The sequence below is a fragment of the Bubalus bubalis genome, chromosome 12, assembly GCF_019923935.1.
Source record: "Bubalus bubalis isolate 160015118507 breed Murrah chromosome 12, NDDB_SH_1, whole genome shotgun sequence".
Taxonomy (NCBI): domain Eukaryota; kingdom Metazoa; phylum Chordata; class Mammalia; order Artiodactyla; family Bovidae; genus Bubalus; species Bubalus bubalis.
Window position 1 is genome coordinate 49,873,974 of NC_059168.1, and position 24,831 is coordinate 49,898,804.

General features: G+C 37.6%; 1 protein-coding gene across 1 annotated transcript in view; it reads right to left on the reverse strand.

Moving 5' to 3' along the window:
- The window catches only part of DNAH6 (dynein axonemal heavy chain 6), a 279,376-nt gene that overhangs the window by 184,105 nt on the left and 70,440 nt on the right, over positions 1-24,831 (reverse strand). The window contains exons 16-22 of the mRNA XM_006055830.4: positions 21,994-22,122; positions 14,523-14,636; positions 10,059-10,202; positions 6,803-7,015; positions 6,040-6,132; positions 3,072-3,191; positions 537-717 (exon numbers count right to left, since the gene is read on the reverse strand). Coding sequence (XP_006055892.4) covers positions 537-717; positions 3,072-3,191; positions 6,040-6,132; positions 6,803-7,015; positions 10,059-10,202; positions 14,523-14,636; positions 21,994-22,122 — 994 coding nt within the window. The remainder of the gene's footprint in view (positions 1-536; positions 718-3,071; positions 3,192-6,039; positions 6,133-6,802; positions 7,016-10,058; positions 10,203-14,522; positions 14,637-21,993; positions 22,123-24,831) is intronic.

Here is a 24,831-nt window from a genome sequence, read left to right on the forward strand (position 1 = left end):
CTTTGCTGTATACCTGAAACTAACACAACATTAAAAATCAACTATACTCCAATAAAAATCAACTAAAAAATAAATAAAACATATTTCAACCCTGAGATTAGAATTACCATTAGTGGCATTATTCGTAAGAGGTTATAATGAATTACTTAAAGTGTGGAAATTTGTATGGTTAGAAATCTGTAAGAATGGGTCAACTGAATGGAAATGTATGTTTTGTAACCTAAATTGTGAGATGGAAGCATCAGTGATACCGTATGAGGCAACATTGCCCAATGCTACACACTGCAAAAGAAGTAGATGCTTGTGTGCCAGAACTATCAACTGAGCTGAAAGATAATGATGACAACACATTAATAGTAATAAAATAACAAGTGTTCAATTCACATTGCTTAGCAAGAGTGTCAAAGGTTCTACAAATATTCCCGGTCATCAGTGCTGACTAGATCAAGGGTTGAATGTACCACATATTATTACAATCTTACAGGTGATGAATGCTGTGGATGATTGTAAAGTCTTTTTGTGTGTTTCTTTTCTACCTGGTTGAGTAGCTGCTCGGAGAGCGTTAGGCAGCCGGTTAACCTTCCTCATGATTTCCTTCCATGACTTGTCCACTTGAAGGAACATCTTGGCCTCTGCAGGCAACTGCCTTTGAATATCTGGAGCATTAAAAATACTCTCTAGGTAGAGCCAGTTTCTCTGGCAGTTCAGCCATTCTTCCTAGGAGAAAAATAAGGACATTATCAAATGTTTTCACCCAAAGTTGAAAATACACAGCTATGTTAAAAATAACTACATGAGGATTCACTGTATTTTCTACATTTTGTAAGTGTCTCACAGGCCTTAATTTTTCATTAAAATTTTTTTTAATTTTATATTGGAGCATAGTTGATTAGCAATGATATGGTATATGGCAAAGTGATTGAGTTAAACCAATAGAAGCATCAATTCTTTTTCAAATTATTTTCCCATCAAGGTTATTACAGAATATTGAAATGAGTTTCCTATGCTGTGTAGTAGGTCCTTGTTGGTTATCTATTTTAAATTCAGTAGTGTGTACATGTCAATCCCAAACTCCCAATCTATCCCTCTCCTGGCCCCCACCCTTTCCCCCCATAATGATAAGTTTATTCTCTATGTCCTCACAGCTCCTTTGAAATAAAACCTCTTTAAAATATCCAAGACTCATCTCAGCCTAATTCCAACTCATTTTTTTGGTATGAGTAGAGTTATAATGAGTCTACTACCATGTGGTAACCAGAATGGACCCAAAGAAAGAGGATTAAAATGCTCAGAGGAGACATTCTAGGGGGAAACAAGATGGTTCAAGGAATCTGAAGGGTTGGGAAGCTGTTTAGTGACTGTTTCCAAATATATAAAAAAAGGTTCTTTGCCTCAATGAGGTCTATATTCTTCCCTCTCCCTCCTTTTAAAGATGAAATATAATTCATTTTCAATTAAAAGAGTAAAACCTACTTATAACAGAGCATGTGGCAAAGACATAAGACTGGGAAGAATAAGAAAACCGTATACTGTCTCTCCTCTTAGAGATGATCACTGTTAATCAAAGAAACCACAAGAGCAGGGTCACATCTAAAGCCTGTAGACCTCACCTCTCCACTGTGCCTCTTGCCATAACCCTGAGATTCATAAAAGAGCATCTCTCACCTCACTCTAGATTTGGGGGCTATGCCTAATCCCTAATATCCCAAGCACTCCCTGGTTTATTTCAGGTTCATACTTTCTATGCAGTTAATTCTCTGGAGGGTCCCTGTTACTCAGGGATCAGATTATAAGGTGTACATTGAAGAGGATGGATTCCTGAAAAAGGTCTCTATGAAATAAAGATGAGACAAATTGTCTTTTCCTACTTAGTGCCTGTATTAAGTCATAGATAACTTTTCATATTAGAACATATAGGGAAGTGTCACCCAGGCATGTCTGACTCTTCGTGACCCCCTAGACTGTAGCCCACCAGGCTCCTCTGTCCATGGAATTCTCCAGGAAAAAATACTGGAATGGGTTGGCATTTCCTTCTCCAGGGGATCTTCCTGACTCAGGGATCAAAGGATCTGCCTCCTGCATTGCAGGCAGATTCTTTACTGTCTGAGATACTAGGGAAGCCCCAGAACATAGAGGAACCCCAACACAATTAATTCAAGAGAAAAAACTGAAGTCAAAGAAAGACATTGGATGGGAACAAAATTAGACCAGAGTAAGTGGGCTCTTTGTTTTATTATGGGATAATCTGAGGTACAGTAAAATAAAAAGGAAGTGTGTATGAAAGGAAGGGCACCACAGAGACTTCAAGGAACAGTATTAGTCCAGTAAATATGAGCTTGCTGTGATAAGACCCTAAAGGTGGCCCCAGGACCGGGGCTTCATGTCCTGTGTGATCCTCTCCCCCTGAGTGTGGGTGCCGCCTGCGACTTGCTTCTAGTTATGGAGAATATGGTAAAGGTAATAGGATGTACACAATTAGGTGTAAGTACACAAGGCTGTAGCCTCCATCTTGCCTAGAGACTTTCTCTTCCCTGCTTTACTGATGAAACAAGTCATCTTGTTGAGGAAGTCCATGGAAAAAAAAATTGAGCAACATGGAGGAGCTGAGGATGGCCTCTGACTGACAGCCAGTGAGAAACTGAAGCCCCTGGTCCTGGAATTGCAAGGAAATGATATCTGTCAGCATCTTCCCTTAGTTGAACCCCTGATGGGAACCCAGTCCTGGCCCACATCTTGACTGAACCCTTGTGAGACCCTTAAACATAAGACCCAGTTAAGCCATGAACTCCTGACCCACAGAAGCCGTGGGATAATAAATGTATCTTGTTTTATATGACTAACGTTTGTGGTATTTTGTTTCACAGCAATAATAACTAATTATTGACAGTACAGTCTTATAAAGAAGAGCTCAAGGTATTTGCATTCTCCTTATATTCTGAGAATAATAAAATGTCAGTATTGAATCTTACATCTAAACTCTATACTATCTAACCCTAAGTGAACAAATGCCTTCTAAGGTCCTGTGACTCTCCAATTCTCTGAGTCCGTGAATTGAAATTACCCTTACTCACCAGCGTTTGATTAAACAAAGCAAGCTGTTTCTGCCATTCATCTACTCGAGCTTTCAGTGGGCCAACGTAACGTGATGAGGCGATGGTTGCAATGTTGATGGTGCTGTCATCAAGAAGGACCTTTCAGGAAGGGTGAAGAAAATATGTGCAACATCGTATGGTAGTGCTCTCAAAGGTAATTATAGATATTTAACTCCAAGAGTCTATTTATTTATTTTTATTTTTACCTTAAAATTTTTATTTTATATTGGAATAGAAATTTCTGTTGGATTTACAATGTTGTATTAGTTTCAGGTGTACAGCAAAGTGATTCAATTACACACATACATATATCCATTCCTTTTCAGATTCTTTCCCATCTAGGTTATACAGATTATTGAGTAGAGTTCCCTGTGCTATACAGTAGGGTCCTTGTTGATTATCTATTTTATATATAGTAGTGTGTATATGTGGAGAAGGCAATGGCACCCCACTCCAATACTCTTGCCTGGAAAATCCCATGGACGGAGGAGCCTGGCAGGCTGCAGTCCATGGGGTTGCTAAGAGTCTGACACGACTGAGCAACTTCACTCTCACTTTTCACTTTCACACATTGGAGAAGGAAGTGGCAACCCACTCCAGTGTTCTTGCCTGGAGAATCCCAGGGACGGGGGAGCCTGGTGGGCTGCCGTCTATGGGGTCGCACAGTCGGACACGACTGAAGCAACTTAGCAGCAGCAGCAGCAGCAGTGTGTATATGCTGGGACTTTCCAGGTGGTGCTAGTGATAAAGAACCTGCCTGCCATTGCAAGTTAGACACAAGAGATGTGGCTTCGATCCCTGGGTCCATAGTGTTGCACAGAGTTGGACATGACTGAAGTGACTTAGCACACACACACCCAGTGTGTATGTGTTAATCCCAAACCACTTAAAAGCCAACTTTCTGAATTAAAAGCTTAGTCCCACCCATTATTTCCCACCTAACCACTTCCTCTCCTTCTTCCCTTCACCAGGATTTACAACCCATTATGATGTTTTCTTCAGCGTCACCATGGAACTTCTGATTGTCAAATCCTGGCTATTTCTGTCATTATTAATGGCACACATTTCTGTTTAGCTCAGCCCTTTTCTTCAATCTCCCCCTACAAGTTATCTGGTACTTTATACCACTTTGTCATCCAGGTCTTTATTTCTCAAAGTGCTCAAAACTTGAAAAAGTAGCTGCCTGCTTTATCCAATGAAACATCATTCTCCCTCAATTATCTTGAGGAAGAGGAAAAGTGAGCTCATTCATGTCAAGCTCTGGATGTTTATAGACAAGTTTTCATCTACCTCCTTCCCCTACTCCTTCTCCATATGCCACAGCAACCCTTGCAGAACATGTACATTTTAAAAAATGTGTCTTCTAAAGAATTTTCATTGTTCTATTTAAATTATAAACTTCTTCAGAGCAGAAGCCCCATCACCTGTTATTACCTGGTCTCATACTGACTGATTTCCATCTTGGGTCTGCTCTCCCCTTCACCACCCAGAATGCTGTCTGGTCTTGCTCTTTCAAACTACACCTGGCAAAGACATTTCATCTCCAATTCTAGTTTGGGGACACACTAAGAGAATGGGGCTTTGCTTTAAAAAAATATTTTATTGAAGTATGACTGATTTACAGTGTTGTGTTAATGTTAGCTATATAGCAAAGTGATTCAGTTATATATATATATATATATATATATATATATACTTTTTCACATTCTTTTCTATTATGACTTATCACACGATATTGAATATAGTTCCCTGTGTGGGATTTGTTTTTTAAATTGAGTCATAATCCCCATATTCCTGTGCTAAACAAATATGCCTTTGGATATTAAGTCACTAAGAATATTCCAAACACATGGGTCAGATTTATCTTCTTTTGCTGTTAATAGAGCATGACCATCTACTCCTAATCTCAAAAATTTCAAGTGAATTTAGCTTCTTAGTTTGCTACAAACCTGAAATGCTTATTCATGCTTCTTTGCCTTATTTAAATGGTTTGAAGTGCCTTCTATTCTCAACTATTAATATCAAACCCCCATATTTTTAAGGTCTAGAATGTCTTGGCTGGTCTAGCAAGGATTCTCTGATCACTTCAGCTACAACTGATCTCTTTGCTATTCCAAATTCTCCAGCAGTTACTGACTACAAGACTTTTAACTCATATATATATGTATAGTTGATAAATGAATATGGAATGAAGTAATGGAAACTCCATAATTACCCTAATCTCCTCCTAATTGCCTTTTAAATTCTTAAAATCCTCTTCTCCATTCAGTTCAGTTCAGTTCAATCGCTCAGTCGTGTCTGACTCTTTGCGACCCCATGTATGGCAGCATGCAGGGCCTCCCTGTCCATCACCAGCTCCCGGAGTCTACTCAAACTCATGTCCATCGAGTTGGTGATGCCATCCAGCCATCTCATCCTCTGTCATCCCCTTTATTAGATGACACTAATTTGCTTAATTTTATTGAAGAGCATTAATGCATATGAAAACTTGTGATACTTTAATGTGTATTCCTTTCTATCTTATGCTTTGATTAAAAGGAAAAAATTCTTTATGTCATATCTATTGCTTTGATAAGTATTTCATGTACAAGCATTCATGTCCTGGTGGCTCAATGGTAGAGAGCCTGCCTGCCAACACAAGAGATGTGGGTTTGATCCCTAGGCTGGTAAGATCCTCTGGAGAAGGAAATGACAACCCACTCCAGTATTCTTGCTGGGGAATCCCATGGACAGAGGCGCCTGGCAGACTACTGTCCATGGGGTCTCAAAAGAGTTGGACACGACTTGATGACTAAACAAATATTCATATTCATATCTTGCCTTCTCAATTAGATTTCTCCCTAACAACTTTCATATTTCAGTCCTTCATTATAATCTCCCATAGGGTATTTAGGACTAGGTCTGGCAAGAACCTTCACCATAGGTTTCAATAATCCAGTTTACCCACCTGTATATCATCTGTGCCACCCAGGATAAACACATCTTTGGAGTCACGGTGAGGCAGGACAACAAATTCAGTTGTTTTCCAAGAATCTTCCACCTAGGAGATTGGTCAAGTCTTAGTATATCTCAGTTCATTTATTAGGTTGATAAATGAATATGGAATGAAATAATGGAAAACTCCATAATTATCCTAATCTCCTAATTGCCTTAAAATTCTTAAAATCCTCTTCTCCATTAGGTGGCACTAATTTGCTTAATTTTATTGAAGAGCATTAATATATATGAAAACTTGTGATACTTTAATGTGTATTTCTTCCCATTTTATTCCTTAATTAAAAGGAAAAAAGTCTTTTTACATAGATCCTTGGTAGATGTGTATTTTAAGAGTAAGGAGGTTAAACATCCTAAGGAGAGAAATCCTCTCAATGTGCTTTTGAAGCACTTCATAGAGTTAGTCTTCTCTAATATGTACTTTGAAAGATAATATATTTTGGCGTAAAAGATTTTCCTTGTTGTATGGTTCTTTATTCAAAGCATGCAAATGTGTTGCCATCAAGTTCCTATTGGAGTATAAGCTAAGCAGAAAGAAGATATGTATAGCGGTGATAACAATAATAATGATAATAAATGTAAAGAATCAGCAGAAAGATAACTGATAATGAGACGGTAGAACTCGCCATGTTGAAAAACAAAGTTCATAATCTTCCCACTGAATATGAAAACCTTTATATCTCAGGACCTTCAGAATACACATTTTTCAGGTTTACCTTTTTAAGGATTGTTTCTAAGGCAGCTTCTCCAGAAGCCTGTCCAGAAATGTCCTGAATTTCTTGACCAAAGTCAAAAACATGTAACTCAGCGAGTTTCTCCAAGGTTAACGGAACTTCAAGGTCCACTAGGGTGGCATCAACGGTTTGTTCAATAGCTGCCCAATGTCTAGGCTTCAGAGTTGGGTTCCTCAGGTCAATGATAACTGGAAGCTGGAAAACACACACTCTCTGAGGCACCATTCTTTTTATCCTAAAAAATACAGTCCAATTTGGAAATGTAAAAAGCTGGAAAGAACACCTCTGATGTATGTAAACAATGAAAAATCTGGACAAACTGCAAATTAATGACTTGTATTGAATCCATCAGAAAAGTGAGGTTGCAGCAAAACCAGCTAACTCAAAATTTAGAGAGACACTGGTATCCATAGTTTTCTCCACAGAAAGAAGTTTCTGAGAATTTGTTTACCTAGGAGAGATACCTTGGGTTGCCATTTAAGCCAGTTAGAAGATGTAGCTGAATTTTAAAAATAAATTGCTAAGACTGAGTGTAGGGTAGCATGAGAGTGTGAAGTCTCAGGGGCAACAAATACATAGAGGGTTTCACAGAGAAGATTGGAAGAACCCTAAGAAAGCCTATCTTATTGTGTGGTCAGAAACATGCAAGTAAAAAGATAGTAAGAAAATACTTTTACATTGCCGGAAGAAAACATCTGCCGACTCAGAATTACACGCTAGTGAAAATATCATTTAAAATAAAGGATAAGGACAAAAATTTGGGGAGCTCATTGCTAGCATACCTACTCAATAAGAAATATTAAAGGAAGTTCTTCAGGCAGCATGAATGCTATAAGTCAGAAATTTAGATCTCTACAAAGAAATGAAGAATACTGAAAATGGAATATATGTAAAATAAATTTCATTTTATTTCCCATTTTTACTCCTTAAAATGTAACTATATAAAACAAAAATAGCAACATGTTGTGTTTATACTACATATAAAAGTAAAATACATGACAACATTAATAAAAAAGATGAGAGGGAGGAACGGGGAATATGGTATCATAAAGTCTTTATACTCTACATTAGGCAGTATAATATTGTTTGAAGGTTGATTTGGATTAACTGAAAATCTAAAAATTGCTTAAAACAGGTGTGAACAATAATTCCATGGAGAAGATAAAATGGGATAAAAAAACATATACAATTAAATCAAGAGAGGGAAAAAAAGGAAAAAAGAAACAACAAACAAATTAAAAAACCAGCATGACAGCACTTTTAATCCAATCACATCAATAATGCTTTAAATATGAATGGTCTAAACATGTTAGTTAAAAGACTTAAAAAATCAGATTGTATAAAAAATCAGGAACCAATTATGCACTGTTCAAAAATCCACTTTAAATATAAAGACAGAAAAATTAAAAATAAAAAGATGGAGAAAGTCATATAGTGCAAATTCTAAAAGAAAGCTATACTATATATACAAATTAATATATAATTATATTAATTTCAGACAATTCAGTCTTTAGAACAAGAAATCTTATAAAAAATAAATGAAGCCTCTCAGAAAACTAGGAAACTTTGTTATCTCAATATAGGGCATCCATAAAAATGTTTGACTAACATCATACTTAAAAAGAGATTGAACGTTTCCCCTTTAAGATCAGGCACAGGACAAGGATGTTTTCTCTCATCAGTCCTATTCCATATTGTATAGAAAATCCTGCCCGGTGCAAGAAGGCAAGGAAAAGAAAGAGAAGACACACAGATTATAAATGAAGAAATAAAATTGTCTCAATTCACAGCTGAAGGAATTTTCTATGTTTATAATTCTGAATAATGTACAAAAGCTAAAATTAAAAAGTGAATTTAGCAAGATTACAGGATATAAGATCAATATACAAAGGTCAACAGTATTCCTACCTACCAGAAAAGAACAATTAGAATTTGAAATTAAAAGCAGTATCATTTAAGATAAAAGAATAGCTTTAAATCTAACAAAGCATGTGCATAATCTGTATGCTGAAAATTACAAAACATTAATGAAAAGAAATATAAGACCTAACTAAATGAAGGGATAGGCTGGTAGGAGATTAGAAAATTCTATCTTGTGAAGATGTCAGTTCTCCTCAAAATGATCTATTGACTTAACACAGTCTCCCCCAAAATCCAAGCAATTTGTTGTACATGTTGATAAGCTAATTTTAACATTTATATGGAAAGGTAAAGGAATTAGAATTGACAAAATTGTGAAAAGAAGAACAATGAAGAACTTACACTACCCGATTTCAAGATTTTCCAGCTATAGTTATCAACACCGTGTGGTACTGGTGAAAGAACAGACTTACAGAGCAATAAAATAGAATAAAGTATTCAGCAATAGACTAAAAAATATAGTTAGCTGATTTTTCACAAAGATGCAAAGACAATCAGTGGAGAAAGAATACTCCTTTCAAATAATGGTGCTGGATCAACTGAATATCTACATGCAAAATGTAAATAACTCAGAATAAATCATATACCTTAATTTAAAAAAAGCAAAACTACAAAACTTCCAGAAGGAAATACAAGAGAAAATTTGTGTGATCTTTAGGTTTGGCAAAAAGTTGTCAGATACTAACTAAAAAAGTAATATGTAAAAGAAAAAATATATTAACAGGACTTTATTCAAATTTAAGCCTGTTGTTCTGTGAAAGTCACTATTTAGGGACTAAAGTCACTGACTGGGAAAAACATTTTCAAGTTACATATTTGAAAAATGATTTATATCAGACTGTATAAAAAAGTCTTAAAATTCACTAATAACAAACAAGCCAATTAAAAATTGAGCTAATAGCCAGACAGACATTTCAGCAAAGAAGGTGAATGAATGGCAAATAGACATGGGCAAAGATGCTCAACATCACTAATCATTAGAAAAGTGTAAATCACCATTATGAGATATTACTACACATTATTAGAATAGTTAAAATTAAAAACAAAGCAAACCAAATTAAGAAAAAACTCCTTATTGATAGATAACAAACGCTAGTGAGGATGAGAAACAACTAGAATTCTCATACTACTCAGCTGCATGATTTGCCCAGCTAAGGAGAAGGATGCAGTTTGTGCCTCTGCAGTAACTGAATTTGTCTGTTGCTTCTTCTCTCTGCAAAGGTAATTTAAACAGGGAAGAATTCCTGTCTTTGGTCTCATTAGCCTCAAGTATAAATGATTGACCTGGAGTTTCTGAGATAATTTTATCCAAGCTTACCTTTTCTTTCATTTTTTCCACCTTACTTTTTAGCTGGGGCACAACACTATTGGGTGGCAAGCCTTTTTCCAGTTGAGTCACAAATTTGGCATATTTAGAAACTTGACCATTTAGAAATTCTGGATCCAAGGAGTCAAATTTGGACTATGAAAATTAGGGGGAAAGAAGTTAAGACATATGATAAAAAGCAAACTTGAAATAATAAAAATTTCTTTACTCAGATTTTCTGGTAGCTATGTTGTCAAATCAAGTCAACTTTATGCTTTTTTAAATGGCTCTACTTACGAAGTAGACCAGGCATTGTTTATTACTTTCATGTCCTTTTCTCAGATACCATCTTTTTTTTTTTATTTTATTTTATTTTTAAACTTTACGTAATTGTATTAGTTTTGCCAAATATCAAAATGAATCCACCACAGGTATACATGTGTTCCCCATCCTGAACCCTCCTCCCTCCTCCCTCCCCATACCATCCCTCTGGGTCGTCCCAGTGCACTAGCCCCAGGCATCCATGCAGTATTGCAATCCCTGTAATTTATTCCTGAGGGCCAATCATTGTAAAGTTACAAATAGCTAATTTTTAACCTTGTGACCTAGAAACTTCTTACCCAGAGTCTCCTATTATATTTTATTATGTACTCCTTTAATGTAACTTATTTAAACATGCACTTCAATATATGCATGCATCTATAAATATATTTATCAGTTACATAAACATGTAAGTGTATACATATCACGTTGGATGGTCATATGGATTGAAGGCAATAGAAAATTTATAAAAATGAAAAGATATTTACTGCCCATGGATTGGAAGAATTAATATTGTTAAGATGTTTATACCACCTAAAACAATCTACAGATTCAATATGATCCCTATCAAAATTCCAATGGCATTTTTTTTCACACAAATACAACAAACAATCCTAAAATTTGTGTGGAATCACAAAAGACCCTGAATAGGCAAAACAATTTTGAGAAAGAAAAAGATAGAGGTATCAACCCCTTGATTTTAGACTATGTTCCAAAGTTATAGGCATCAAAACAGTATGGTACCAGCACAAAAACAGACATATAGATTAATGGAACAGAAATAAACCCACACATATATGGTCAATTAATTTACAACAAAAGAGTTGAGAATATATAATGCAGAAAGGACAGTCTCCTCAATAAATGGTGTTGGGAAAATTGGACAGCCACAGGCAAAAACAAAGTAACGAAATTGAATCACACACAAAAATAACTCAAAATGGACTAAAGATCTGAATATAAGACCCAAAACTTTAAAACTCCTAAAAGAAAACATAGGTATTAAGCTCTTTTAGAAGGGTCTTGGCAACGATATTTTGGATTTGACACTGAAAGCAAAGGAAAAAAAGTAAAATAACAAATGAGAATCTAACTAAAAAGCTTCTGCACAGCAAAGGAAACCATCAACAAAAGAAAAAGTCAATCTATTTAATGGGAGAAAATGTTTGCAAATTATATATCTGATAAGGGGCTAATATCCAGAACTCATACAATTCAATAGCAGAAAAACAAATAACCTGATTAAAAGTGGGCAGAGGATCTGAATAAACATTTCTCCAAAAAAGATGTAACAGATATCCAACAGGTAAAGATACCTGAAAAGATACTCAATATCCCTAGCCACTGGGAAATTAAAATGAAAACCACAATGAAATATCACCTCATACCTGTTAGAATGGCTAGTAACAGAAAAACAAAAAATAAGCAGTGGAGAAAAGATATGCAGAAAAATGAATACTTATGCACTGCTGGTAGAAATGTAAATTGGCACAACCACTATGAAAAACAGTATTAAGATTCCTCAAATGATTAAATATAGAGCTACCATATGACTCAGCAATTCCATTTCTGGACTTTTATCCTAAGAAAACAAAAACACTGATTTGAAAAGATATATTCATAGCAGCATTATTTACAATCGCCAAGAAATAGAGACAACCTAAGGAAAGTTATGACCATCCTAGGTAGCATATTGAAAAGCAGAGATACTACTTTGCCAACAGAGGTCTGTCTAGTCAAGGCTATGGTTTTTCCAGTGGTCATGTATGGATGTGAGAGTTGGACTGTGAAGAAAGCTGAGCTCTGAAGAATTGATGCTTTTGAACTGTGGTGTTGGAGAAGACTCTGAGAGTTCCTTGGACTGCAAGGAGATCCAACCAGTCCACCGTAAAGGAGATCTGTCCTGGGTGTTCATTGGAAGGACTGATGCTGAAGCTGAAACTCCAGTACTTTGGCCACCTCATGCAAAGAGTTGACTCACTGGAAAAGACCCTGATGCTGGGAGGGATTGGGGGCAAGAGGAGAAGGGGACGACAGAGGATGAGATGGTTGGATGGCATCACTGACTCGATGGACATGAGTCTGGGTGAACTCCGGGAGTTGGTGATGGACAGGGAGGCCTGGCATGCTGTGATTCATGGGTTGCAAAGAGTCGGACATGACTGAGAGGCTGAACTGACTGACTGAACTGTGTTCACCAATGGATGAATGGATGAAGAAAATGTGTTATATGTATACAATGGACTATTATTCCACCATAAAAAGAATGAAACTTTGTCATTTTGGGAACATGGATGGACCATGAGGGCTTTATGTAAAGTGAAATAAGTCAGACCAAGAAAAATACCATATAATCTCACTTATATGTGGAATCTAACACAAAACAAAGCAAGAGTCTAAAGTAAAACAACTAAAACAGAATAGATTGGTGGTTTCCAGAGAAAAGGGATGGGTGGATGTAATGGGTGAAGGAAGTCAAAAGGTACAAACTTATAATTATAAAATAATTATAATTATTCATGGGAATGTAATGTACAGAATGCTGCTGCTGCTGCTAAGTCGCTTCAGTCGTGTCCGACTCTCTGCGACCCCATAGATGGCAGGCCACCAGGCACCCCCGTCCCTGGGATTCTCCAGGCAAGAGCACTGGAATGGGTTGCCATTTCCTTCTCCAATGAATGAAAGTGAAAGGTGAAAGTGAAGTCGCTGAGTCGTGTCTGACTCTTAGCGACCCCACGGACTGCAGCCTACCAGGCTCCTCCGTCCATGAGATTTTTCAGGCAAGAGTACTGGAGTGGGGTGCCTCACCTTCTCCGAAATGTACAGAATAGTGACTACTTAATAATAGTGTATTGCATATTTGAAAGTTTCTAAAATAATAGATCTTGAAAGTTCTCATAAGAAAAAAATTATAATTGTGAATGGTAACAGATGTTAACTAGACTTACTGTGGTGATCATTTTACAATACACACAAATATAGGATCATCATATTATATACCTGGAACCAATACAGTGTGTCAAATATGCCTCAACTAAAAATTTATAAACATTCATTTTTTTCTAGATACGATGTCTACTTTTTGTGTACTTCCTGGGTAAATTTGTCCCACTTCGGAAGCCACTGCTCTAATCTATGGTGGGAATCAGAGCACTTTCTAAGCTTCCTCTTTACTATTCAGGAGCATTTTCTACTTCTGAGATAACCGATATATGAGTTATACAACAGCACTTAAAAGTCTCTGTTATAATAGCATATACATGTTTGTTTTCTGCTTTCTTCACCAAAAGGTAAATTCTGTGAGAGTTTAGACTCTGTCCCTTTTATTCGCCACTGGTATCCACTGTGTCCAGAACATTACCTAGGAATCATTCTTGTGTCACTGTGGTTTAAACTAGATGTATGACTTCTAATTATGGGTACCAGCACAGGGAAGCTGAACCAGCAAGTGTAAAGCAATATTTGTGAAGTTGATGGTATTTCTAGTATGTGCATATCACACTGGAAAGAATAGATGGTCATATATTCTGTCTCCTAGAGGGTTAATCCTTGTTAATGTTTGAATACAAGAGTAGACCCTAAGAACCAAGCCTTATGATACTTGTCCCCCTAATTTACTATGATTAGAATTTACTATTGAACTCTCAAAGAAAGATCCTAGATCTCATTACCATGATTCTATTCTATCACAGGGGAAAAAAATGGCTTTATTTATTCTAAAAAAAAAAAAAAAGACAGTGAAAACAGAACCTCAGCCAACAGAAATCTAATGTTGTAGATCATAAATAAAATTCTACGATCCTTAATAACACTTGGCTGTATGTATCAGGACAGCACTGTATTCAGAAACCACAAAGCAGTTAAATGCTGTATGGTGAGGTCCTTTGATCCCTCCTTTATTTAGTGTTCTTGAACAGAGGACCTGAGAAGCCTGCCTTACAATAAAGCATTCTTTTTTGTGGTACTTAAAGATTTGTGTAGCAGAAATAGCTCTGTGCATTTCACTGGAAAGCTGATAAATTCCCACAAAATTATAATATTGCATAGTTTACTGAAAGATACCAGATTATTTAAAAACTATAATCCATACTACCATGATTTTAAAGTTAAATAATATAAAAATGATTTAAGAATTAAGAATTTTTCTTTTTTTACCTTTAACCATTCTTGCTGGAGTTGATCCCATTCAGATAAAGAATCCCAGAGCAATTGTTTAAGCTTCAATTCAGCACTAACTTCTTCCAAAGCATCAAACTTTGACACTTCTACCTTTAAAAATATAATAAGTAAAATGTACAATTTAATTTTCAGATATAGAGATCTTATGTTATCTTCCTATTAGTAATTTTTGTCTTTTCATTTGTTTCTATCTAAGAGAAACAAATGAAAAAAACAAGTGACAAAACCCCACATACATTCAAATTTCTATTTGAGGGACAAAATATAACTATTTATATATCCTTAGAACTTAGAAATTCTCAAAAGACACAAGAGGCATTACAGAGGTTTAAGGGCATTTTTTCTTAAGTTGGATCATATCTGACTGGTTTTTCACATAGACAGATGAGTCCTCAGAAGGATCTATATCCTTTCAGTTCAGTTCAGTTCAGTCTGTCAGTCATCTCTGACTCTTTGCGACCCCATGGACTGCAGCACGCCTGGCCTCCTTGTCCATCACCAACTCCCGAAGTTTACTCAAACCCATGTCCATTGAGTTGGTGATGCCATCCAACCATCTCATCCATTGTTGTTCCCTTCTCCTCCTACCTTCAATCTTTCCCAGCATCAGGGTCTTTTCAAATAAGTCAGTTCTTTGCATCAGGTGGCCAAAGTATTGGAGCCTCAGCTTCAACATCAGTCCTTCCAATGAATATTCAGGACTGATTTCCTTTAGGATGGAATGGTTGGATCTCCTTGCAGTCCAAGGGACTCTCAAGAGTCTTCTCCAACACCACAGTTCAAAAGCATCAATTTTTCGGTACTCAGTTTTCTTTAGAGTCCAACTCTCACATCCATACATGATTACTGGAAAGACCATAGCTTTGACTAGACGGACCTTTGTTGGGAAAGTAATGTCTCTGCTTTTAAATATGCTGCCTAGGTTGGTCATAACTTTTCTTCCAAAGAGCAAGCATTTTTTAATTTCATGGCTGCAGTCACCATCTGCAGTGATTTTGGAGCCCCCCAAAATAAAGTCTTCCCATCAATTTGCCATGAAGTGACGGGACTGGATGCCATAATCTTAGTTTTCTGAATGTTGAGTTTTAAGTCAACTTTTTCAGTCTCCTCTTTCACTTGCATCAAGAGGTTCTTTAGTTCTTCTTCACTTTCTGCAATAAGGCTGGCATCATCTGCATGTCTAAGGTTATTGATATTTCTCCCAGAAATCTTGATTCCAGCTGGTGTTTCCTCCAGCCCAGTGTTTCTCATGATGTACTCTTCATATAAGTTAAATAAGCAGGGTGACAATATACAGCCTTGACATACTCCTTTCCTGATTTGGAACCAGTCTGTTGTTCTATGTCCAGTTCTAATTGTTGCTTCCTGACCTGCATATAGATTTCTCAAGGGGCACGTCAGGTGGTCTGGTATTCCCATCTCTTGAAGAATTTTCCACAGTTTGTTGTGATCCACACAGTCAAAGGCTTTGGTGTAGTCAATACAGCAGAGGTAGATGTTTTTCTGAACTCTCTTGCTTTTTCAACCATCCAACGGATGTTGGATCCTATATCCTTTAGGGCTTATATGTAGATGATGGAAGAGGGATGATAGAAGATGGAGAGAATTTTTGTGTGGTAATTGGTGGAGGGGATGGGGAGATTTAAGATGGAGAGAATATTCTGGTTTCTCACCTATTTCTAATCTAATGGACTGATTATGAACCCTATAGAGAGAAAGGTTCCAAGAAAATCTAAAGAAGCTGTTTTCAGGGCTTGGAGATTAGTTGCACAGAAACTATGAACCTTGAGATAAGCCAGGATTTCAAACATTCCATAGAACAGCAGTAAAATACACACGCTTATCAAGAGCAGTCAGAACATTCCCCAGGATAAATCATATGACAGGGCACAAAACAAGTCTTAACAAGTTTAAGAAGATTGAAATCATACTAAGTATTTCTTTTAGCCACAGAGGTGTGAAACTAGAAATCAACAACAGTAGGAAAGGTGGAAATTTACACATGTGTGAAAACTAAACAACACAGTCCTGAACAACCAATGGGTTAAAGAGGAAATCAAAGGGAAATTAAAAAATTTTTGAAACAAATGAAAGTGGAAACAGCACACTAGAACCTAAGAGATGCTGCAAAAGCAGTTCTGAGAGGCGAGTTTATAGTGATAAATGGATATATTAAGAAAATAGAAAGATCTCAAATAATATAACTTTACACATCAAGGAGCTAGAAAAAAGAGAACAAGCTAAGCCCAACATTGTCAGAAGAAAAGAAGTAAGTTCAGAGTGGAAATAAATAAAATAGGGATCTGAAAAATAATAGAAAAGATCAATGAAACTAAAAGCACTTTTTTAAAAAGATAAATCTATAGCTAGAACAAGAAAAAAAGAGAGGTGACTCAAATAAATAAAATCAGAAATGAAAATGGATACATTACAATTTACACCACAGAAATACATATGATCTTATGCCTGCATGCATGCTCAGTCATGTCCAACTCGTTGTGACATGTCCAACTGTAGGCCACCAGTCTCCTCTGTCCATGGGGTTTCCCAGGTAAGAATACTGGAGTGGGTTGCCACTTCCTTCTTGAGGGGATCTTCCTGACCCAGGGATCGAACCCACATCTCCTGCATTGGCAGGAGGATTCTTTACCACTGAGCCACATAGGAAGCCATATCATAAGAGATTACTATGAAAAACTAACAGTATACCAACAAACTGGGTAACTTAGAAGCAGTGCATAAATTCCTAGAAACACATAACCTATTAAGACTGAATCAGGAAGGAAGAGAAAATCTGAACAGAAAAATAAGTAGTAAGGAGATCAAATCAGAAATCAAAGGCCTCCGAGCACAGAAAAGCCCAGGACCAGATGACTTCACTGGTAAATTCTACCAAACATCTATAGTGGGGGTGGGGGGAAGAATTAATGCCAATCTTTCTCAAACCTTTCCAGAACATTAAAGAGGTGGGAACACTTCCCAACTCATTTTACAAGGCCAGCATTACCCTGACACTAGGGATCTAGCCTTGTCTTCATTAAGAATTAGAAATGATTTCCTACACCTCTTAGGCCTTCACTCCTGTCCACCAAATAACCAAGAGCTAGAGAGGAAGGTTGGATATGAGGTCATCCTATGCTGTGCTGTGCTTAGTCACTCAGTCATGTCTGACTCTTTGTGACCCCATGGACTATAGTCCCCCAGGCTCCTCTGTCCATGGGGATTCTCTAGGCAAAAATACTGGAGTAGGTTGCCATGCCCTCCTCCAGGGGAATTTTCCCAACCCAGGATTGAACTCAGGTCTCCCACAGTACAGGTAGTTTCTTTACCATCTGGGCCACCAGGACAGCCTGAGGTCATCCTAAAGAATCATAAAATATAGATATGGAGTCTGGAAGGAGGGAGACACACTTCTATTTCAGGCTCTGGTTCAAGCTACAGTATTCTTCCTGACCCAAAGGAGTGCTTACCTGGTATAGCTTTTTACTAGGTAATGTTTCATCCATAGTTCCCTTCCTACCTCACACTTTCCTGTCTTATATGTCAGTTAATTCAATCTGGGAACAACTTTGAACCATAATTCTCTCACGCACAAACTTCCTACCTCAAGTATAATGTCAGTTGCACTTTCTAGTGTCCAGGTTATTATTTTGCAGGTTGCTCTACCAAGGCTCAGGTCTGGAGTGGAGATCTGGAGGGCTCAGGTCTCAGAGCCCTCAGACCACTTTCTGGTCATCCATTTGGGGCTCTGGAAGAAATGGATGCATCTCCATGTGATGTCCAGGCACTTCTCTGAAATTTAGGGGAGACTATTAACACTCCTTCATTGCAGGTGGCTTCTGGTTTTGGTCCCAGGAATCTTTCCAATTTGCTTTTCTCTTTGTTCTCTCTAATAGCTATTCTGATACTTTAGCTCCAATATTTTGGCTACCTGATATGAAGAGCCTACTCACTGGAAAAGACCCCGATGCTGGGAAAGACTGAAGACAAAAGAAGGGGGTGACAAAGGATGATATAGTTAGATGGCATCACCGACTCAATGGACATGAATCTGAGCAGGAGATAGTGGAGGACAGAGGAGCCTGGCATGCTGCAGTCCATGGTGTCACAAAGAGCTGGACATGACCTAGTGATTGGACAACAACAATATCTGTTCAGAGCACTTATAACTCTCACTCATTTCTTTTCATTTTGGGAGGGCATATCATTTAGCTTTTTAATTTTGGGGGATCCATCTTTGCCATGGCTTAGTCAAATTCTCTTCTTTCATCAAGCTGGCACATCAAAACCAGAGCAAATGAGGCAATATTGATGGAATCAATAATATACACATCAGTTCAGTTCAGACGTTCGGTCATGTCCAACTCTTTGCGACTCCATGAATTGCAGCACGCCAGGCCTCCCTGTCCATCACCAATTCCCAGAGTTCACTCAGACTCACGTCCATTGAGTCAGTTATGTCATCCAGCCATCTCATCCTCTGTTGTCTCCTTCTCCTCTTGCCCCCAATCCCTCCCAGCATCAGAGTCTTTTCCAATGAGTGAACTCTTCGCATGAGGTGGCCAAAGTACTGCAGTTTCAGCTTTAGCATCATTCCTTCCAAAGAAATCCCAGGGCTGATCTCCTTCAGAATGGACTGGTTGGATCTCCTTGCAGTCCAAGGGACTCTCAAGAGTCTTCTCCAACACCACAGTTCAAAAACATCAATTCTTCAGCGCTCAGCCTTCTTCACAGTCCAACTCTCACATCCATACATGACTACTGGAAAAACCATAGCCTTGACTAGAGGGGCCTTTGTTGGCAAAGTAATGCCTCTGCTTTTGAATATGCTATCTAGGTTGGTCATAACTTTCCTTCCAAGGAGTAAGCGTCTTTTAATTTCATGGCTGCAGTCACCATCTGCAGTGATTTTGGAGCCCAGAAAAATGAAGTCTGACACTGTTTCCACTCTTTCCCCATCTATTTGCCATGAAGTGATGGGACCAGATGCCATGATCTTCGTTTTCTGAATGTTGAGCTTTAAGCCAAGTTTTTCACTCTCCACTTTCACCTTCATCAAGAGGCTTTTTAGTTCCTCTTCACTTTCTGCCATAAGGGTGGTGTCATCTGCATATCTGAGGTGATTGATATTTCTCCCGGCAATCTTGATTCCAGCTTGTGCTTCTTCCAGCCCAGTGTTTCTCATGATGTACTCTGCATATAAGTTAAATAAGCAGGGTGACAAAATATAGCCTTGACGAACTCCTTTTCCAATTTGGAACCAGTCTGTTGTTCCATGTCCAGTTCGAACTGTTGCTTCCTGACCTGCATATAGGTTTCTCAAGAGGCAGGTCAGGTGGTCTGGTCTTCCCATCTCTTTCAGAATTTTCCACACTTTATTGTGAGCCACACAGTCAAAGGCTTTGGCATAGTCAATACAGCAGAGGTAGATGTTTTTCTGGAATTCCCTTGCTTTTTCGATGATCCAGCGGATGTTGGCAATTTGATCTCTGGTTCCTCTGCCTTTTCTAAAACCAGCTTGAACATCTGGAAGTTCAGGGTTCATGTACTGCTGAAGCCTGGCTTGGAGAATTTTGAGCATTATTTTACTATCGTGTGAGATGAGTGCAATTGTGTGGTAGTTTGAGCATTCTTTGGCATTGCCTTTCTTTGGGATTGGAATGAAAACTGACCTTTCCAGTCCTGTGGCCACTGCTGAGTTTTCCAAATTTGCTGGCATATTGAGTGCAGCACTTTCACAGCATCATCTTTCAGGATTTGAAATAGTTCAACTGGAATTCCATCATGTCCACTAGCTTTGTTCGTAGTGATGCTTTCTAAGGCTTGACTTCACATTCCAGGATGTCTGGCTCTAGGTGAGTGATCACACCATCGTGATTATCTGGATCATGAAGATCTTTTTTGTACAGTTCTTCTGCGTATTCTTGCCACCTTTTCTTAATATCTTCTGCTTCTGTTAGGTCCATACCATTTCTGTCCTTTATCGAGCCCATCTTTGCATGAAATGTCCCCTTGGTATCTCTAATTTTCTTGAAGAGATCTCTAGTCTTTTCCATTCTGTTGTTTTCCTCTATTTCTTTTCATTGATCGCTGAGGAAAGCTTTCTTATCTCTTCTTGCTATTCTTTGGAACTCTGCATTCAGATGCTTGTATCTTTCCTTTTCTCCTTTGCTTTTCACTTCTCTTCTTTTCACAGCTCTTTGTAAGGCCTCCCCAGACAGCCATTTTGCTTTTTTCCATTTCTTTTCCATGGGGATGGTCTTGATCCCTGTCTCCTGTACAATGTCATGAACCTCTGTCCATAGTTCATCAGGCACTCCATCTATTAGATCTAGTCCCTTTCATCTATTTCTCACTTTCACTGTATAATCATAAGGGATTTGATATAGGTCATACCTGAATGGTCTAGTGGTTTTCCCTACTTTCCTCAATTTCAGTCTGAATTTGGCAATAAGGAGTTCATGATCTGAGCCACAGTCAGCTCCTGGTCTTGTTTTTGTTGACTGTATAGAGCTTCTCCATCTTTGGCTGCAAAGAATATAATCAATCTGATTTTGGTGTTGACCATCTGGTGATGTCCATGTACAGAGTCTTCTCTTATGTTGTTGGAAGAGGGTGTTTGCTACGACCAGTGCGTTCTCTTGGCAAAACTCTATTAGTTTTTGCCCTGTTTCATTCCGTATTCCAAGGCCAAATTTGCCTGTTACTCCAGGTGTTTCTTGACTTCCTACTTTTGCATTCCAGTCCCCTATAATGAAAAGGACATCTTTTTTCGGTGTTAGTTCTAAAAGATCTTGTAGGTCTTCATAGCCATTTAACTTCAGCTTCTTCAGCATTACTGGTTGGACATAGACTTGGATTACTGTGATATTGAATGGTTTGCCTTGGAAATGAACAGAGATCATTCTTTCGTTTTTGAGACTGCATCCAAGTACTGCATATCAGACTCTTTTGTTGACCATGATGGCTACTCCATTTCTTCTAAGGGATTCCTGCCCACAGTAGTAGATATAATGGTCATCTGAGTTAAATTCACCCATTCCAGTCCATTTTAGTTCACTGATTCCAATATACACATGAATGAATGTAAAAGAAGCTAGAATATTAATAAAGAATCAAGGAGTTTCAATTGATTACATTTAAAAATCCACATGCATTTTGACATAGAAACTACAGGTCCTGGTCTGAGTATTTGTCTATAATTCACAATTACTTTTTAATAAAGAAAGATATTTTGTCTCTCATGTGTCCTAATCTTTAAACACTTTAAGGCAGAGAATATACCATATTTTGTATTTCAGATTATTCCAGTACAGTGACTAGCACATAGGTGTCTAAGCATTGAGCAATATTAAAAATGATTGTGCATCAATGTCACTTCTGTGTATACACAAAGATATATTTTATAGTTCTATATTTAGGAACAGATGTGTAGCGCTGTCATTACCTTAAAATTCTTCTGATAGGATTTATATTGAAATGCACGTTTTTGAAGATCATCCAGAACTAACAGCAGCTCATTCAACATGACCTTTATTTTCTCTTGGTCAGCATTAATGTCCAAAATCTGTGGATCCTGTAAAATTAAGATAGCATTTGATTAGTCATTCCTACTTTTTGATGTACGCCATCAAATTACATGAATAAACATTTTCAAAACATATTTTTGCTAATTCCCTTTTCACTCTAATTTTTAGAAAATATATGAAAATGGTTGCTTTTCCTGAATTTTAAAACAATACAGATACATTGTAAAAAGTACAGAAATGTATAAGGAAGTACTATGGGGATAATATTTTTAAGGAGTACCTAATGCATTTTCCTTCATCTTCCTATATTACATTTTTTTCCCAACTGACAAAACTTCAGTTAAGGAGGGGTGAATGCAATATGGAAAAGAATGAAGGGACTATAAGGAAATTTATCATTTTACAGTAAAGGAATGATTATAATTTACAACAAAGGTAGGACTCTATTTGATTAAAGTTCATAAATAGGCAAAAGCAATTTATGGCTTTAGAATTCAGGGTAGTGGTTGCTTTTGGAAAGGAAGGAAAGGTTAGTGACTAGAGGGCACCCTAAGGATACAAAGAGCAATAGCTCTTGACTTGAGCAGTAGACATATGGATGTGTTCACTTTCTGAGAACTCACTGAGTTGTGCAGTTATTACAGTTATGTACAGCTTTCTCTTGCAAAATACAAAAATACTTCAGTACAAAAGTAAAAGCAATGCAAAATCCTTTAGACTAAAAGTTGACATATAATAAGTACACAATAAATGTTTAGCCATGTCAACACATATAAATATTGGTATTGTATTCCTTTGAGTGGAAGTATCTCAACACATTTTATTATTCTGTTGAAGGACACTGAGTTTTTCCCATTTTTTTCTGATTTGATAATAAGTTTATATGGTTTTCGGAGAAGGCAATGGCACCCCACTCCAGTACTCTTGCTTGGAAAATCTCATTGATGGAGGACCCTGGTAGGCTGCAGTCCATGGGGTCACTAAGAGTCGGACACGACTGAGCGATTTCACTTTCACTTTTCACTTTCATGCATTGGAGAAGGAAATGGCAACCCACTCCAGTGTTCTTGCCTGGAGAATCCCAGGGACGGGGGAGCCTGGTGGGCTGCCATCTACAGGGTCGCACAGAGTTGGACACGACTGAAGTGACTTAGCAGCAGTAGCAGTTATATGGTTTTGGGCTTCCCTAGTGGCTCAGCTGGTAAAGAATCCGTCTGCAATGTGGGAGACCTGGGTTCGACCCCTGGGTTGGGAAGATCCCCTGGAGAAGGGAACGGCTACCCACTGCAGTATTCTGGCCCGGAGAATTCCATGGACTCTATAGTCCATGGGGTCACAAAGAGTCAGACACAACTGAGCAACTTTCACTTTCACTTCACTTTGTATTGCTTTAAACTTTTGAGATAGGATTTAGTCAATGTTAATAATTAAAGAGTAGATCATTATTATATGATCTATTTTCATGTTTGCTTCAGTTAAGAATTATCCAGATGTCTATTCTATGGCATGGAAACATGTATATTATCATATGTGAAACAAATCGCCAGTCCAGTTTTGATGCATGATACAGGATGCTTGGGGCTGGTGCACTGGGATGACCCAGAGAGATGGGATGGGGAGGGAGGTGGGAGGAGGGTTCAGGATGGGGAACACATGTACACCTGTGGTGGATTCATGTCAACGTATGGCAAAACCAATACAATATTTTAAAGTAATTAGCCTCCAATTAAAATAAATACATTTATATTAAAAAAATAAAGTAAGTAAGATAGTGAAAAAAAAGATGTCTATTATAAGTTCTTAAAAATTCCTTTTATATCTTTAGGATAGTAAAATTGATGCAAGTTAATCAAACATTCTTTATCACTTATTAATTTATACTCTGCCTCTTTCTAAGAGGGAATTTTCTAACATGTGACTAAGAAAACTCTAATATTGTGATAATAGCTATAAAATACGCTAATAGGATGTAAAAACACTAATTTAAAAATAATAAATAGAAGCTAGGAAAAAGAGAATTCACTACTATTGAACTGAGTTTTTCCCACTTTTTTCTGATTTGACCATAGACTTTAAAATTTTTTTTATTTAATTGGAGGATAATTACTTTACAATTTTGTGATGGTTTTTGCCATGTATCAACATGGATCAGTCATGGGTATATATGTGTCCCCCTATTCTGAAGCCCCTCCCACTTCCCTCCCCACCCCATCCCTCTAGGTTGTACCAGAGCACCAACTTTGGGTGCCCTGCTTCATGCATCAAACTTGCACTGGTCTTCTATTTTACATATAGTAATATACATGGGAAAAGAGTACACCAAGGCTGTATATTGTCACCCTGCTTATTTAACTTATATGCAGAGTACATCATGAGAAATGCTAGGCTGGATAAAGTGCAAGCTGAAATCAAGATTGCTGAGAGAAATATCAATAACGTCAGATATGCAGATGACATCACTCATGTCAGAAAGTGAAGAGAATCTAAAGAACCTCTTGATGAAAGTGAAAGAGGAGAATGAAAAAGCTGGTTTAAAATTCATCATTCAAAAAACAAAGATCATGGCATTAGGTCCCATCCCTTCATGGCAAATAGATGGGGAAACAATGGAAACAGTGACACACTTTATTTTCTTGGGCTCCAAAATCACTGCAGACGGTGACTGCAGCCATGAAATTAAAACATGCTTGCTCCTTGGAAGAAAAGCTATGGCCAACCTAGACAGTATATTAAAAAGCAGAGACATTACTTTGCCA